Raw genomic sequence first — 17,652 nt, 5'->3', positions numbered from 1 at the left:
TCTGGGCTGCAATCATTTCTCTTCCAAGAAAACCTTTAAATGCACCGACATATGTGTGTGTGTGTGTGTGTGTGTTTGGTAGTTAATTAAAGCGGGGGTGTCATACAGTGACTGGGTTCTTATTTAGAGCTTCGCCGTCGACAGTCACATCCACCTCCTGCTGTCCATCAATCAAACATCTCCTCGTCTCTAACTGCATCCGTCTCTCCCGTTTCCTTCCTTTATCCATAAACTCAAACTCATTCACGAGAATAACTACAATCGTCTTTTAAAGGGACAGTTCAGCAAAAAAGAATCATTATGCCTCATTTTGTTCCAAACCGGCAAGACTTTTTTTCTTTTGTGTTACATAAAAGGAAAACTGAAAAGACTGCTGGATGCTCTTTTTCATGCCGTTCCAATGAATAGAGACTGAGGTGAAAGCATCTGGACAGAAGTCCATATGACTCACGCATACAAGAAAATACAAGTTCTAATAACTGAAACTCATCACCTCCAGTAAGGTTTGATTGGATTGAACGGACTCCGTGATCTACTTCACAATCATTTATTATGGTGCCTATGTAGACAGCAGACAGATAGGGAGCTCACTGGGCTTTAAAACAGAGCTTTTGTATTATTCAATTCAGTTTTTTCATCCCTTCATTCATATGTTTAAACTTTGGACAGGTGTTTTTCTTGCTTTGCAACCAAACAATAACCTCACGTCTTTCTCCCATTTTCCATAACCTGAGAGCGGCTGACAGCTGTAACCTCTCCAGCTCATGCGTCTATCTGCAAGTCAGTGATGTGACAGCCAAGATGTCAACCTCAGTTTCATCAATACAGCACGCATCGACAGCATCACCTCGAGATGTCCTGACAGGGTGAAAGGTCACTGTAGGGTGATGTCATACCTGGACATGTAGTCGTTTCGCACCAGCAGCAGGTGCTGCAGCAGAGACAGGAAGAGAGGTTCAGCTTTCGAGTCCTTCACGGTGTTCATCAAGATCTGGAAGACTTCAGTCATATCAGTGACACCGAGTTAAAGAACCACAACTAAAACTCATCACACAGTCACATCTAATGCAGTTTACTCCCCATAGCTGAAAATACATCTGTCCCATGTTCTTGTTATTGGTAAATTAAACTAATCCTATTTACAAAAAAGAATAATAATAATAATAATTATTATTATTCCTAATAGACAATGCAGAAATGAAATAAAATTAAATATCTGAGGAAGAATTTAATAAATGAAAATTATAAATACTGCCTGGGCTATTAAGTTAAGTTTCTGCTGAAGTAGTTAAATTGTTTAAAAATCGAAAACTGAATTAAAAATAAACAAAATATTTTTAACTATATTATTTTCAGATATATTTATATTACTATAATATTTTTATACATTTTTTAAACATTAAAAATAGCAAATGCACATAAAACTACTACAAATGAAATTCAAACTTATTCTGAATAGCAATAAAAGCTTATTACTCTCAATAAATAAGACTTAACACCTGCAGTGAATATTATATGCATTGTATATTCCATGCAGCTCCACTGTGATTATTTATAAGAATATAAAATATTTTCTAATACATATTTCAAATAAATGATTTTTTTTTCTTGCCATTTATCTTTCATGAATGATTGATTTAGACAAAATCAAGCCTAGGATTTCTGACACCACCTTGTGGACAAAATATGAAAACCGGATTTAAAAAAAAACATTCTAAAAAGGTCATTTTCTGTATACTTCTGCACTTTGTATTCATAGTACATTATCAATGTTAGTTGAGGCTTCTTGCACAAAACCACCATAATGTAGACTTCCCTTGCCATTTACACTTGTCTCACTGACAAGAAAACAAGACTAGTGTTGAGTTTTGTTTATTTTATTACTGTGCCTTCTAAATGCAAATGACCTCTGTTATGAAATGTCTTCACATGGGAAAAGATACATATATATATTTTTTAAAAGTAAGGCAAAATCCAGTTTTTTGTGATATGACCCTCTATAAAGTGTAAACTATGGCTCTCTGTGAGCTGAAGGATCGTCTCAGCTTGTAATAATGATTCTGCACTTTTGAGACACCTGGTGTCCTGAACTACAATCACATGCGGGAAACCAAAATCTACAAAGTAATCAAGTAAACAAAGCCCAGCGTTGAACCCAGGCCTCTTCAAAACGTGTCTCAGACAGATGATTAAAGCCAGCAGTGAAGGATATTCCATCTCCAGACGGACATCATCCAACCGTGAGCGAAGATCTTCAGAGTCTTCATCAGCTTGTTCTTCAAACACCTGCAACTGCACCTTGAGCTCATCGTTCTCAATCGACCTCACCTCCTACACAGACACACACACACACACACACACACACACACACACACACACACACACACACACACAGAGATGGAGAAATTAAGTGAAACTGAAATTTTGATTGTGCCATTATATAAATCAGTGTTGACAGTAACAAGATGTGATTAACTAATTATATAGTGCATATACATAATGTGAGGTTATTTTAGTATAATTGAGATTAGTTTTTTTAAATATTTAGATTTTTTATATTTTCCTTTAGAATTTTTAAGTTTTAGTAATTTTGTTGTGTGCTACTGTCATATTTATTATTATTATTATTTTTTATCTACATTACACATATATATATATATATATATATATATATATATATATATATTTTTTTTTTTTTTTTTTCATAGTTTTGGTTGATAACAAAATTACTAAAACATTAAAGGGACAGTTCACCCAAAAATGACAATTCTGTCATTAATTGCTCAACCTCATCCTGTTAGGGGTTTGTAATGACATTTATGTACATTTTTGGATGAACTATCCCTTTAACTAAAATGAAAATGAAAGCTAGAAAAACAAAAACTTATTCAAAATATTATAAACTTCAATACTATCTCGATGCTTAAATAATACTTGACATATGATTCATTTTACACAACCAATTCATTGATTAATTTGAGAGTCTCAAAAGTGTTTCAGTACATTTCCTTTTGCAAAAATAAAGCAAATATATCATTTAAATTAGATTTCTTGTGATATGTTAGAAAGATAATATTTGTAACTTTTTAAAATATAGTCGCATTCATTGCATATTCGTTTTTGGTGTGCTATGTCTGTCTAGTAAGTGTGTGTGGACCTTCAGCTGGTCTTTGAGACCCAGTCTCATGAGCTCTGATCTCAGGTGGATCCTGAAGTCCAGCTCCTCCACTCGACTGATGAGAGCGTTGATCAGCTGCATACAGCCGGCCTGCTCACACACACACACACACACACACACACACACACACACACGACATCAGGGAAAGGACTTCACATCAGCAGCCTGTGTTCTCGGTCACGTGTGAGTGTTTTACCTTGAGCGTGATGGAGTTTTTACTCATGCCGGACAGCAGCGGCTGGAACCTCTCAATCTCCTGCTCTTCAGCCTGTTCAGTGATGCACTCCAGAACTCGCTCGTGCCTGAAACACACACAGTCCATCCTCATACACTTCTTAAAATGACTTTGTGGATCATTTGAAATGTCATCTGTTAAGGTTCGTCTTGTACGGCACATAATCTTCCAAACGTCCCTCTCTGCTGTAGCACATACATCTCATTTGTTTTCATGTTTTCACATGTGAAATGATTGGCTACATGTATGTTGTTTTTCATTTTTTTTATATGTCTTTATGTTTCTCGTTTTCATTTTAGTTTGTGTGCATTTTTCCCAAGATTTGGATATTTCTATATAACTCAAATTCATTTTTAGTAATTATAGTATTTAAACTTATTTCAGTATTTTCATGATGTTCCATAATGTCTAATATTTGCATTTTACTTTATTTCATCTTTACTTCAAGTACCAAAAACAATGTGAAAGTGAGAAAGAGAAAATATCAGCTGGCTAAAACTTTTACCATAAAAAAGTTAATTGAAATAAAATTATTATTAACAGAATATAAAAAAAAAAACTACACATTTTCAAATTTTGTGTAGCGTAAGCTAAAGAACTAAAATAACTAAACTAGTGCTGTCAAATCGATTGACCGTGATTAATCGCATCCAAAATAAAAGTTTGTGTTTATGTAAAACATAAATATACACACACACACACACACACACACACACATTACATAAACTTATTTTGGATGCAATTAATCTTGATCAAATAGATTTGAGAGCACTAAACTAAAATTTCAAAAAAAAAAAAAAAAAAACTATATAGACAAACTGCAATTAAAATTAAAACAGAAAATATCATAAAATAGAACTTAAAAATATAAAAATACATAATATAAAAATTAAATTCATACTGAACTTTAAACAAAAGCCTTATAGTGTATTTATGATACTAAAATAACATTGATGACCAATTTTTAAACAAACACTAGTTTTATCTGTGAGCTACTTGAGCAAACCTATTGTCTTACATCTCTATAAGTTACAGTAAAGTGATAAATAGTGACAGCATTAATGATTTTATTGATCCTTAAGGACTGCTGGTATGCTAACTTCCCCCGGTGAACATGATTTCTGTTATTGAGTGTCTGACTGGCACTTGACGAGCTTGTGTGGCTATTGAAATGCCATTTGAATACACTGTTGAGTATGTGAACACTGCTTCTGCTTTCAGCTTCACACTCACGTGTTTCCTGGACGCTCGAGGATGCAGAGAGCAGACAGCAGTTTGACTACATCCACCATCATGTGTGGCACTTTTGGATTGATGGATCGGACCAGGAGAGGGATTCCTTCTTTTGACGTCAGCATGGCATTAAGACCGTGCTGAGAGAGAGAGACAGACGGAGAGACGTTAATAACAGTTCCCACAGTCTATATTACAACATGAGCTCAGATCTGCTCGGACCTTGTTGTTCATGAAGGCTTTGAGACATCGAATGATCTCATGTTGACATTTAACACCAATCCCAGGATTCCTGTGAAAACCAGAGAGTGAGAGGGACAAATTACATCATCATGTGCTTGAGATGCATTTTAAAATCATGGATAGTTGAGATCCTGGATGCTGATTGGCCAATACATTATAGTTAAAATTAGTAGTTAAAACTAATATTTAACAATTTCCCTCAATAAAGAATCACTCTTGTATAAGATCTAAAACATGAACGTGTGTGTGTTACTGTGTTTATGTCATACAAAGGGTCTTCTCTCTCATCTTGGAGTTTCCTGAGGAATGCCAGAAGCAAAGCCAAACCCTCGGCTCCAAACGTCTGGACCCAACTGAAACGCACATTCAACGATCAGCTGAGATTAGACACATAGAAATGCTTCAATGCATGAGTGTGTGTGTGTGTGTGTGTGTACCTGACGGGGTTGTTGTTCAATGACACACGCAGTGACTCCAGGCAGCTCAGTAACGGTACGTCTCTCAGATCGGTCTTCAGTTCCTGGATGTACATCAGTGCTGACCTAGAGCTCTCCTTCTGACTCTTACTCTAAACACACAGAGGGTCAAATGAGTTTATGATATTATCAGGTCAGTCAACTGTAATGATGCCTCATATTGCCCTTTACTGCCTCTTCTACTCACCAAAGCTGTATTTATTTGATCAAAAATACACTAAAATCAGTAATATTGTGAAATATTATTACAATTTCAAATAACCTTTTTCTATGCAAATATATTGTAAAATGTAATTTATTCCTGTGATGCACAGCTGAATTTTAAGGATCTTTCAGAAATCATTCTATTATACTGATTTGCTGCTCAATTTAAATTACTATTATCAAAGCTGAAAACAGTTGTGCTGCTTCATATTTTTGTGAATAAGCACATTTACAGTAATACATTTACAGTGGAGGTCTGTTGGGTATGATGTTCTGGAGGATTTAGAAGCAGAAATATGATATTGATCAGTCTAATTGTCCTTTTGAAATGGGACTCGTTATACTTTTATTATTATTAATAATAATTAATTTATACTTTTATTCAAAGGGACAATAAAACGTTAAAAATGTTGCTAAAGATTTAGGTTTCAAATACATGCTGTTCTTTTGAACTTTCAACAAAAGATTATATACTGCTTATATACTTAAATATAATAACAATTATGTTATTTAATAAATAAAAAGATCTGCAAAATAGAGTTAATCTAAATAACCGTTTATTGCATCTTAATTAAGGCAAAGAAAAAAATAATAAATGTGTCCTTGTGCTATTTTATCTCAATATAGAGTCGATATTAGACAAAATAATAATAATAATAATTATTATAATAAATGAATACGAATTATCCCAGTAAAACTATTTAAACTAGTGCTGTGGCAATAGAACGAAATGTCCGCACTAAGAGAGCAGATTATGATGCAGCAGCTGGAGAGCAGCAGTGTCCTCTCTGACATCTGTAGAGAAATCTGAACCACATCCTGTGTGTGTGACAGGAAGAGCATGAAACCGCCACAGGAAGAGCACCTGATCATGTTCATCACCTTTGAGATCCACGGAGGGATTCAGATTCAGAGCCACGACTGAAACGGTGTTTACAGCAGTAGATGGGTGTAACTCATTATAAGATGATATACATATAAATCACTTAATGTATGAAACAAACAACTGAAACTAAACTGTGACAGACAGACAGACGTCTGGACGGTGTTCTTACAGCACTGGAGGTGTGCAGGTATTGAGACACCATCTCTCTCTTGATGATGATGTCCTTCTTCCTCAGCGGCTGCTGCTTCTCCTCATTCAGGTTCATATCCACCTACAGACAGAGAGGCAAAATAATTTTTTATTCTAAAATATTGTTTATTATTTTACTTTATCCTCAAAAATATGTGCGCTTAACTTAGAATGTATATAATGTATATGAATATATATGAATATATATATATGAATATATATATATATATTTTTTTTTTTTTTATGATTTTTTTTTTATAATAGGCATGCCAAAAAGTGTTGACCCCAGTAACTTTTAGGTAGATTTTAAACCAGGGAGACAAACACACACACAGTTAAATATGTCAGAAATGAAATATTATTAAATATTATAACCTAACTCTAATCCAAACCATAACCCTAACAGAAAACAATCAGCATTTTTACAATACTAAAAAAACCTTTTCTTACAGATTTTACAAACGGGAATGGGCCCAAAATGAGGATCATGGAGATTTTGTCAGGTTTAGCTCACATATGAGTACAAATTTGTTCCCAAAATGTGGTTAAGAGGGTCCAAACACACACACACACTCACCAGCATCTGCTCAAACAGCTCCAGCACAGACTCGTCCGTCAGCTCGTTCAGAGAGGCGCTCTGGTACACTTCAAACTGGGGGGCTGAAGAGTGTCTGTTTCCCATCGTGCCTCCCTTCTCCTTCTCCTTCTCCTTCTCCTTCTCCTTCTCCTTCTTCGTCCGAATGCTGGTGAAGCGCTCCAGCTGACACAGGGTCAAAGGTCAAAGGTCAAAACTCAGACAGGCCACAGCAAAAACACACAGGAGGATTTTACACTCTGCATCTTGTTAATCACTGCATGTTCAGAATGATGTACTAACATCCTACATGCACAGTTTGTGAATTTTTAGTATGCATGGACTCAGATGTCCTACTGGCAAAGATATATAACCAGAACTCACTAAATCCCAGAATGCAATGTGAGGGAAATAGTACGCTAGTATTTCATTCTGAACAGAGAAACAGAGTTTAATTGACAGAACATGCTTTGCTGGGAACAGTGCACTGATGTCATCTCAGATTTAATTATCTTTCTATTTTTATCTCATCAAGACTGTCAATCAACAAGAACAAAGGGCATCTGAGGAAATTCCAGATCGATCCTGTAATCCGGCTCTTCTAAGGAATCTTTTCAAGTCGAGACGAGAGTAAAGCAGCAGAAAAATCTGAGATACTTGCACACATTCTCAGTCACATTCAATACTGAACAACAGCAGCAGCTTTATTATAATGATTGAAACTACTGACACAGAGCCTCACAAGAATAATCAGAATTATCTTTCTTCTAAAGGCTTATATTCTAAATCCATCCATATCATAATCTCATATTTCTTTCAACAAACATATTGACTAACAACATTTTTTTGGATGACTATGGCACTGTTTGTTTTATAAAAATTAAAAAAAAAAAACTTTTTGATTGGTTGATAAAAATGTACTGTAACCAAGTAAAAATTATTATCCTCCACCATTTTTACACTTTTCTAAATGTAAACACATTATATTTATATAAGAAAATAAATATAGTTAGTAAATAGAGCAAGTTATTTAGTAGGGCTGGGTATTGATTCAGATGTCCCGATTTGTTTCGATTCCTTTTATGATATTCAGTGAAAATAGTTTTAATACAAATGCTATTGATATTTCTACAGTAAACATCAGTTTACAAATGGTGAATTAATAAAAAAATAAAAGAATTAAGAACCACAAGCCTGTATTTTAAACCTGTTCTTTTTATGTAAATGGTCATTTTTTTTAACCATAATAGGACTCTATAAAATGTTTTTAATTTTTCTGGTAATCAGAGGCATAAAACATTTAATTTATTAATTTAAAATTAAAACCTTTTATTTTTCGGCAAACAAAGTGCTGCAAAACAGAGGTTTACTGTTAACATTAAAAAAGAAAACGAATGTGATTATTCCTTTAAAAATAAAGATTATTAATATTAAGTGTTAAGACTGCTCAATAGTAATATATTCTTAACGATAAACTATACTTTTATTTTGACGTGTTGCCATGAGGAACTGTGTATGCAGAATGATGGTAGTTTTGTCCAATGAAACTGTAGAATGCTAATGAAGTGAATCTCAGAGCAGCTGGAGATGTTATTTGTGTATTCGTGTCATCATAGTGAGACGGCAGAAGCTGAAAACACCGCGAGCGTCGCCCACGCTTTGGTATGTGTGTAAGCTACGTTACAGTGCACCGTGACATCCGCCAGTTTTTCATGGATTGCAGAAATCATGGCTCCTTATTAGGGATTCACCAGTTGACCGGCCATGAATCGGAACCGGCCGGTTTTTGATTAAAATATGCAAACGGCAATTGGCCGGTTTTTGGTCTTTTTTTGGCCGATTTTTCTGGAAGTGCGCCTGCATGCACATACTACATTGTAATGGTTCGCTATGTCATTTGTGTGGAAGTATTTTGAAATCTGTGCGCAGGACACGGGCAGCCGTTCAGCACTGTAAATGCAGAGCTTCATGTCGGAGGCACAGATAGCAGGAAGCGAACAGCTGTTGGTGTACTGGCGCACAAATAAAGTCCCTTTTCTGCGCGCATTAAAGCTGAACACGAGTAGACCATGAAGAGATGTTCAGATCAACTTCTCACGTGTTGGATGAGAAACGAAACCGACTAAACTGTGACAAAACTGAAATGTTTTTGTTTGTTTGTAAAGTAGAACTTGCATACATGTTTGAAAAGCCAGAAGTAAACGTCAGCACTGCATTAGGATGATTATTTTTATTTTACCTTGAAATTACATCGACTTAATTTGATTTAAAAATCACCTGCTGTAGCACACTACAAAAAAAAAGTGTTTCATTCATCCAATTAAATTTTTTTAGGGTAATGACACATCTATATTTTTTTACTTGAGACAATCATTTATTTATTTTTCATTGCCTCAAGTTAAAAAAAAAATATAGATGTGAATCATTACTCTTTTTTTTTTAATTGGATGAATGAAACACTTTGCATATTTGTTTTATTCGCATCAACATTATTTGATTTTAACATTTTGGAATAATGTATTTATATAGCATACTTTTATTTAGTCTCACTGGTAAAGACCTTTTTTTATTTAAAAGCAAATTTAAAAACTAAAGTAAAATACTGAACGCTGATTAAGAAACCTCTTATTGAATGTGTGTTGATTGTGTTGTTTGGACTGTAGAACTATGCAGTTATTGCCTTTAACTTCACATGGTTACAGTTAATCTTTTCATTTAAGGCCAGTTCTATGTAGTTTCAACCCAGTTCAAAACCAAAAGCTAAATGCTGATGTCTGTACCATCCATGTTTGTATTGAATGTAGGCTACTTACTGTGCAGTTACTGCCGTTAATTTCAGATGGTTATGGTTATTGTTTTTTTCCCCAGCCCTATGAATTAGTTCATTAATGAATCTTCTCTTATTTCACAAATTCTTGTGTAAATGTACCTCATCTCATGATCCTGCTGACACAAATATGAATTCATAGCCATTTGGTTTCATGAAAACTCTTCAAACACAAGCGTGAGTGTGATCCATGCATGAGTGACGTCACACGCTTCCTCTCACGGTGACAGGAGTGTGTGTGTGTGTGTGTGTGTGTGTGTGTGTGTGAGTGTGAGAGAGAGAGAGAGAGAGAGAGAGAGAGAGAGAGAGAGAGAGAGAGAGAGAGAGAGAGAGAGAGAGAGAGAGAGAGAGAGAGAGAGAGAGAGAGAGAGAGTCACTGAACGCTGACATCAGATCAGTTTCTGCAGTCAGCAGCACAGGACACAGAAACACTAATCTGAGGTCAGACGTGATCGGAAGGGCGACGGCGGACGCCAGGAAAAGTGTGCGCTACAGACACATGGTGAGGGGTGAAAGGTTAAAGGTCATGGGGACATTGGCCGGTGGGGTTGTCAGTGGCATTACATGCGGTGAGGGGACAGAGAGACGGGGGAAGAGCATTAAAACACACAACACACGCGTGTGAACCTACCTCATCAGGAATCAGCCGTTTCAGAGTCTGTACAGGAGCAGGAAAGAGAAAAATCAACACTAAATACAGAGAAAGACAACCAAACAGTCAGAAAGACAGAAAACAGCTGGGATAGAAACGGAGAAGGAAAACCCAGCAGAAAGAGGAGGGGAAGGGCATCATGGGCCAGAAACTAATCAGAATCTATCAGCATTTCAAAACTATATCAAAACAATATTATTCTGTTAGTACTGAGTTAAAGACAGAAAAAAAATAAAATAAATTCAAAGACATTTTCATTTCACATTTTCTAAACACTAGAAACCGCTGCTGCTAAAGAGAGATTATAAGGGAAGGCTGCATGGCTTGAGGAACAAATATAAATCTGATAAAAATCAACAAAAAATTGTGAAAAAAGATTGTGATTTAAAATGTTATACAAATAAATAAATAAACAAACACTTTCTGTGGATGTTTGCAAGGCAGCACAGTGTCCAAAAATTTTAGATTATATATTTATATGGCCATATTATTATTAAAAATATTACATTTACTACAAAATAAAGGCAAAATTACATGATTATTAAAATATTATGCTACATATTATACACAAATACTATACGACAACATCACTAAAATAATAGTATAAGAAAAAATATTTCAAATATAATAACTTTAAAAAAACATAACTAATATTTATGATTGCATTAATTACTGCAGTTTTATTTTGACAAAAAAAACAGTATAATATACAGCTGCATTATAATAAACAACTATTAAACATTTAAAACACTAACCATTAATTCTCTACCAATATATTTATTAAATAAAATCACAGCCTTTGTGATCTGATTATTACACCAAGCCATATCACTAATTAACAACAAAATAATAAATATTACACTATCACATACAAATACTATACTCTTCATTATGTTTAAAGATAATATATTTTTTAACATTAAGAAAAATAATATAATTTTTCTTAAACACTGTAATTTTTCGATTTATTTTCGAAATATATAATTAAATTACAGCCTTTGTCATTTTAGAAATGCAACAAGCCATATCACGTTTCTGGTTTTTATTAATCAAGCAGCTCTAATGTAAGGTTACTGTGAGAGGATAATCTGAACTAAATCAATGTTGCACGCGCATGATCCCGCCGCACGAGGGCAGTGCAGCTCAGCACACACACATCAGCGCATCACTACACAGAAAATCAACTGTCTCATGTTTATCTTACAGGCGTTTCTATGGTGACCAAACAAAATAATGAAGATTACTCAAATGTTACTTTAGAACATGAGTGAGAATGATGGAATGTGATAAGAGACACGACCTTTGACCTCACAAAACAAAACCAGCAGAGATCACATTCCTTCTGCCACAGTAATGCGGATAACTTTGTCTCAGGTATGTGTACATCAGATCTTCATATCGCCACAGAGAGATTAAGAAAGATCAATATCAATTCAAATAGCTTTATTGGCATGACAATCTATCTATCTATCTATCTATCTATCTATCTATCTATCTATCTATGTGTGTGTATATATATATATATATATATATATATATATATATATATATATATAAACTTGATACACACACACACACACTAAAAATTATTCCTTTAAAATCATTATTTTATGACTTTCATTTGATTATTTCTATTTTCACTATTTCTTATGGTACACATCTAAGCTGGAAACATTGATAGTGTCAATGTAGTTTTGTCATGCCAATCAAGCAAAAATAAAATAAAACACAAATATATATTAAAAATACAAATGTAAAATTATTATAAAATAGAAATAATAGATACATTTAAATAAACTTAAAATAATTAAACTAAAAGTGAAATAATAAAACAAAACGACACAGAATGTGTGTGGAGCGATCATCATCATCATCATCCCAAAACTCACTCAAGCTCCTTCCCCCTGCTCTCAGATACATCTGTGTGTGTGTGTGTGTGTGTGTGTGTGTGTGTGTGTGTGTGTGTGTGAGTGTGTGTGTGTGTGTGTGTGCGTGTGTGTGTGGTCAAACAAAAAACACATACTTAAAAAATATAATAAATTCTTTCAATTACTCACTTAAATTCAATAAAACTTAATTTAATGTACACACACACAGACACACACACACATATATATATGATCAGATGTATGATCAGATATTTAATAAATTAAGATGCATAATTTTGTGAATGAAGGACATTTAATAAACTTGATAAAATGTATGTTTGCATTTTGAAGAACCTAGAATATGACATATTTTCCGTTGTTTCACACTTTTTTGTTATGTATATAATTCCACATGTGATAGTTCATAGTTTTGATGCCTTAAGTGTGAATCTACAATTTTCATAGTCATGAAAATAAAGAAAACTCTTTGAATGAGAAGATGTGTCCAAACTTTTGGTCTGTACTGTATATAATAATAATAATAATAATAATAATAATAATATCAATCACCCTGCTCTCTAAGATATCCACATCGGCTGTCGAAAAACAATATTGGTCGACCACTATCAAAAAACATCCCAGGATGCACCTCATGAAGTTGATTAAAAGCAGAGAAGAGGCTGAAGACATCAGTAGTGAAACATCTTAATATGACCTCACACATCAGATTAACGTCAAGTCACCCAAACACACACGTGGATGACAGGTTGTGTGGCGGTGTGTCTGAAAGTACCTGCATTTCTCATTTCCTTCTAAAAATAGACAAGATATGAGCATTTTCTCATGTGTGTGTGTGTGTGTGTGTGATTGCTTGTTTTCCATGGAGACAAATGTCAATTTAAGTTTGCCAACTGAACTTGGGGAATGTGTGTGAGAGTGTTAAAATGATGTCATAATTCGGGCCCCACCAGACACGCCTGTTAAAGTGTGACAAACCACTTCCTGCACAAAGTGCTCACAGGAAGTGTCACAAAGAAAGACACAAATGCGAAACTGCATTAAGAACACACGCACACATACACACACAGACACACACACACAGACACACACACACACACACACACACACACACACACACACACACACACACACACACACACACACACACACACACACACACACACACACAAACACACACACAAGCTGAGCATTGTTTCAGTCTATATAGGGAACAAAACACAGCAGGATAATATCATTAATAAGTCAGAAAGTTAAATTTGTTTAGGAGTATAAGTCACAGTCTGATGTTACTGATCTTAATATAAACTCACTCATACAGTGAATGTCTCAAGATCGTATAAACCGCTGTATAAAACAAACAAACAAAACCATTAAATAATATTTAACTGTATGAAGAAAATGAAGATTGGTAAGATTTCTCTCAAGCTCACCAAGGCTGCATTTATTTGATTAAAATATACTTAAACAGTAATATTGTGAAATCTTATACCATTACAATTTAAAGTAACTGTTTTCTAGGTGAATATATTGACAATTAAATGTAATTTATTGCTGTGATCAAAGCTGAATTTTCAGCATCATTACTCCAGTCTTCAGTGTCACATGATGCTTCAGAAATCATTCTGATATGCTGATTTGCTGCTTAAGAAACATTTCTGATTATTTTCAATGTTGAAAACGGTTGTGCTGCTTATGTCTTTATTAAAACAGTGATATTAAAATTTATTTTAAATGGAAATCTTTTGTTACATTAAGTGTCCTTACTGTCACTTTAGATCAATTTAATACAACCTTGATAAATAAAATCATTAATTTCCTACAAATAAAAATAAAAATCTCTTACTGACCCCCAAACCGTTGGACAGATGTGTATTTATTATGACATAATACTGTCATTACTGTAAAATAGGGGTGCATGATATATATCACAGATGATTAATGCGCATCTCATCAGTAAAGCCGGTTATCTAATCAGCAGTAAATACCATCAGGTGCGTGATTTCACATAGAGCAGCTGTTACTACACAGAGCCGTTGTTAACTGAGAAGCTGCACAAATCTACGTTCATTATCACCATTGATTTGCGCAGCTTCTCAGTTAACAACGGCTCTGTGTAGTAACAGCTGCTCCATGTGAAATAGGGCTGAAACGATTAGTCGACATTAACAATAAAAATTTGTCGACAAATATTTTTGTTGTCGAGTAGTTGTTTGATTTTAATTTGACATAATTTAGAGCCTGCAAAAATGCGGTTTACCCAGTGTGGCACTGTAGCGCAAGTAGGGATGGGACGATAACCGGTTTTATTGATAACCGTGATAAAATGTGCTGAAGGTTAGTAATATCGTTTAAAAATGAATTATCATTAAAACCGTGTTTGATTATCGCGGTTTTAATAACTCACTATTAAATCATGTCCAGCCAGCAACAGTCTGACGCAAGCGCAGCGCACAATGTTTTTTTTGTTTTTTTTCGAGAAGGAATGGCGAAAGTCAGTGACTTTTCTATGCTTTTCTATGCTTCTACACTTTTCATTGTAAGGAAGGAAATGCCACAGAATTTAATCTTTCTTTAAATTAAGTGCATAGAGTTGCTTGTTTTATTAGTTGTTTGTTGATTATTAAATATAAAACTTGCTGAAATGTTTTCAGTGTGAGCATCAACTATTTTTGAACACTTTCATCTCGTTTCAACAAAACCGTGATAATATTGATAATCGTGATAATTTTAGTCACTATAATCGTGATATTAAATTTTCATACCGTCCCATCCCTAAGCGCAAGACTGTAATTCAGCCCTCCTCGATGCAATTCAAGAGAAGAAGAGATACAGCGCTCGCTCAGCTCTGATTCGGAGAAACGCACCCGAGCCGATTACCGAATGGCGTTTGGATATGAAAATATATGACGCACGCTTTCCTCTCAACACCGAAATAAACAAAAAAAATAAATAAATAAATCACAGCAGTGTTAAAGCAGCAGTTAAAAATGCATCTTATTACACCGATGTGGATGTTTGCATGAGCTTCTTAAAGCATTCACATCACGTCTAAAACACGTATAGTATTTTAAGCAATACCTTAATTCAAGAAGTTTTACGGTATTAAACATTATTATTACATATTTGAATAAAGTGATAGTTTGGTTTGCAGAGATCAAAGCTTATCTAGCTCAGGACTATTTTGATTATCATAAACCAGTCAGGTATTTTAGGAGAGATTTTTTTTTTAGAAAAAAAGTGTTTGAATGGTAGGCCCTAACGTACGACGCCTTGTGGTACCATCCCAAAGAAGTTCAAAATCACTCTCACGGACCTTTTCCTGGACTGTGCCCAGCTGGTGGAATGACCTCCCAATCTCAATTCGTACAGCTGAGTCTTTACTCATTTTCAAGAAACGGCTAAAGACTCATCTTTTTTGCCTGCACTTAACCAACTAACACTAGCACTTTTCCTTTTCTTGTCTTTTAATTAAAAAAAAAAAAAAAAAACCAATGTGCGTTCTATACTAGACTAACTGAGACTTGTTATGGCACTTGTATACTGTTGTTGTTCTCTTGTTGACCTGACTGCTTCTATTGTTCTCATTTGTAAGTCGCTTTGGATAAAAGCGTCTGCTAAATGATTAAATGTAATGTAAATGTAACGTTAATATGTAACGTCACCAAGCCTCCATTTATTTGATCCAAAATACAACAGAAGCAGTAATATTGTGTTATATACAAATAAGAAGCAGTTATTTTAAATCGTAAAAGTATATTTTAAAATGTAATTTATTCTTGTGATCTAAGCTGAATTTTTCTTCAGTGTCACATGATATTCTGAAATCATTCTAATATGCTGATTTGCTGCTCAAGAAACATTTATTATTATTATCAATATTTAAAACAGCAGAGATAATTTTTTTTTCAGGACTCTTTGATGAATATAAAGATCCAGAGATCATAATTTATCTGAAATAAAAAGCTTTTGTTACATTATACACAATACCATTCAAAAGCTTGGAGTCAATATATATATATATATATATATATATATATATATATATATATATATATATATATATATATATATATATATATATATATATATATATATATATATATATATATACACACCGTATTTTCCGGACTATAAGTCTCACTTTTTTTCATAGTTTGGTTGGTCCTGCGACTTATAGTCATGTGCGACTTATTTATCAAAATTAATTTGACATGAACCAAGAAAAATGAGGGCGCTCTATACTGCTCAGTGCTCCTGTAGCCTACACTGAGCCGCATAGAGCGCCCTCTCGCGGCTGGAGACGGTAATGTTTTCTCTTGGTTCTTGGTTCTAAATAAATGTGACTTATAGTCCAGTGCGGCTTATATATGTTTTTTTTTTTCATGACGTACTTTTGGACTGATGCGACTTATACTGAGATGCGACTTATAGTCCGAAAAATACGGTGTATGTATATATGTATGTATATATATATATATATATATATATATATATATATTGGAGTGGGGGGGGATATTGTGTATTGTTGGGATATTGATTATTTATCAAGGATGCTTTAAATTGACAAAGACATTTATAATGTTTCAAAATATTTCTATTTCAGATAAATGCCGATCTTCTGAACTTTCTATTCATCAAAGAAACATGAAAAATATATATTCCGCTGTTTTCAACAACAACAATAATAATAATAATGTTTTTTGGAGCAGCAAATCAGTATATTAGAATGATTTTTGAAGGATCGTGTGACTGGAGTAATGATGCTAAAAATTCAGCTTTGAAATCACAGGAAGTAAATTACATTTTAAAATATATTCAAATAAAAACAGTTATTTTGAATAGTAAAAAAACTTTCAAAATGTTACTGCTTTGGATCAAATACATGCAGGCTTGATGAGCAGAAGATACGGTTCAAAAATCTTTGACTGGTAGTGTATATAGTGAATAAAATGGTTTATCCAAAAATAAAACATCTAATCACTTAACCTTTATTTTGTTTCTTATCCATATCATATACTTACGAAAGGAGATGTTAGGCAGAATGAGGTGTCATTCAGTTAATTTTA

General features: G+C 34.0%; 1 protein-coding gene across 1 annotated transcript in view; it reads right to left on the bottom strand.

The window, feature by feature from the left end:
- LOC132114151 (protein diaphanous homolog 1-like) overlaps positions 1–17,652 on the bottom strand; it is a 99,954-nt gene that overhangs the window by 65,380 nt on the left and 16,922 nt on the right. The window contains exons 3-13 of the mRNA XM_059522267.1: positions 10,677–10,703; positions 7,222–7,404; positions 6,625–6,726; positions 5,327–5,457; positions 5,159–5,242; positions 4,869–4,938; positions 4,647–4,786; positions 3,375–3,480; positions 3,158–3,268; positions 2,213–2,331; positions 897–1,013 (exon numbers count right to left, since the gene is read on the bottom strand). Of these exons, the coding sequence (XP_059378250.1) occupies positions 897–1,013; positions 2,213–2,331; positions 3,158–3,268; positions 3,375–3,480; positions 4,647–4,786; positions 4,869–4,938; positions 5,159–5,242; positions 5,327–5,457; positions 6,625–6,726; positions 7,222–7,404; positions 10,677–10,703 (1,190 nt within the window). The remainder of the gene's footprint in view (positions 1–896; positions 1,014–2,212; positions 2,332–3,157; positions 3,269–3,374; positions 3,481–4,646; positions 4,787–4,868; positions 4,939–5,158; positions 5,243–5,326; positions 5,458–6,624; positions 6,727–7,221; positions 7,405–10,676; positions 10,704–17,652) is intronic.

The sequence above is a fragment of the Carassius carassius genome, chromosome 33, assembly GCF_963082965.1.
Source record: "Carassius carassius chromosome 33, fCarCar2.1, whole genome shotgun sequence".
Lineage (NCBI taxonomy): Eukaryota > Metazoa > Chordata > Actinopteri > Cypriniformes > Cyprinidae > Carassius > Carassius carassius.
The sequence above is the reverse complement of the archived record's forward strand: the minus strand, read 5'-3'. Positions and strand labels throughout refer to the sequence as shown.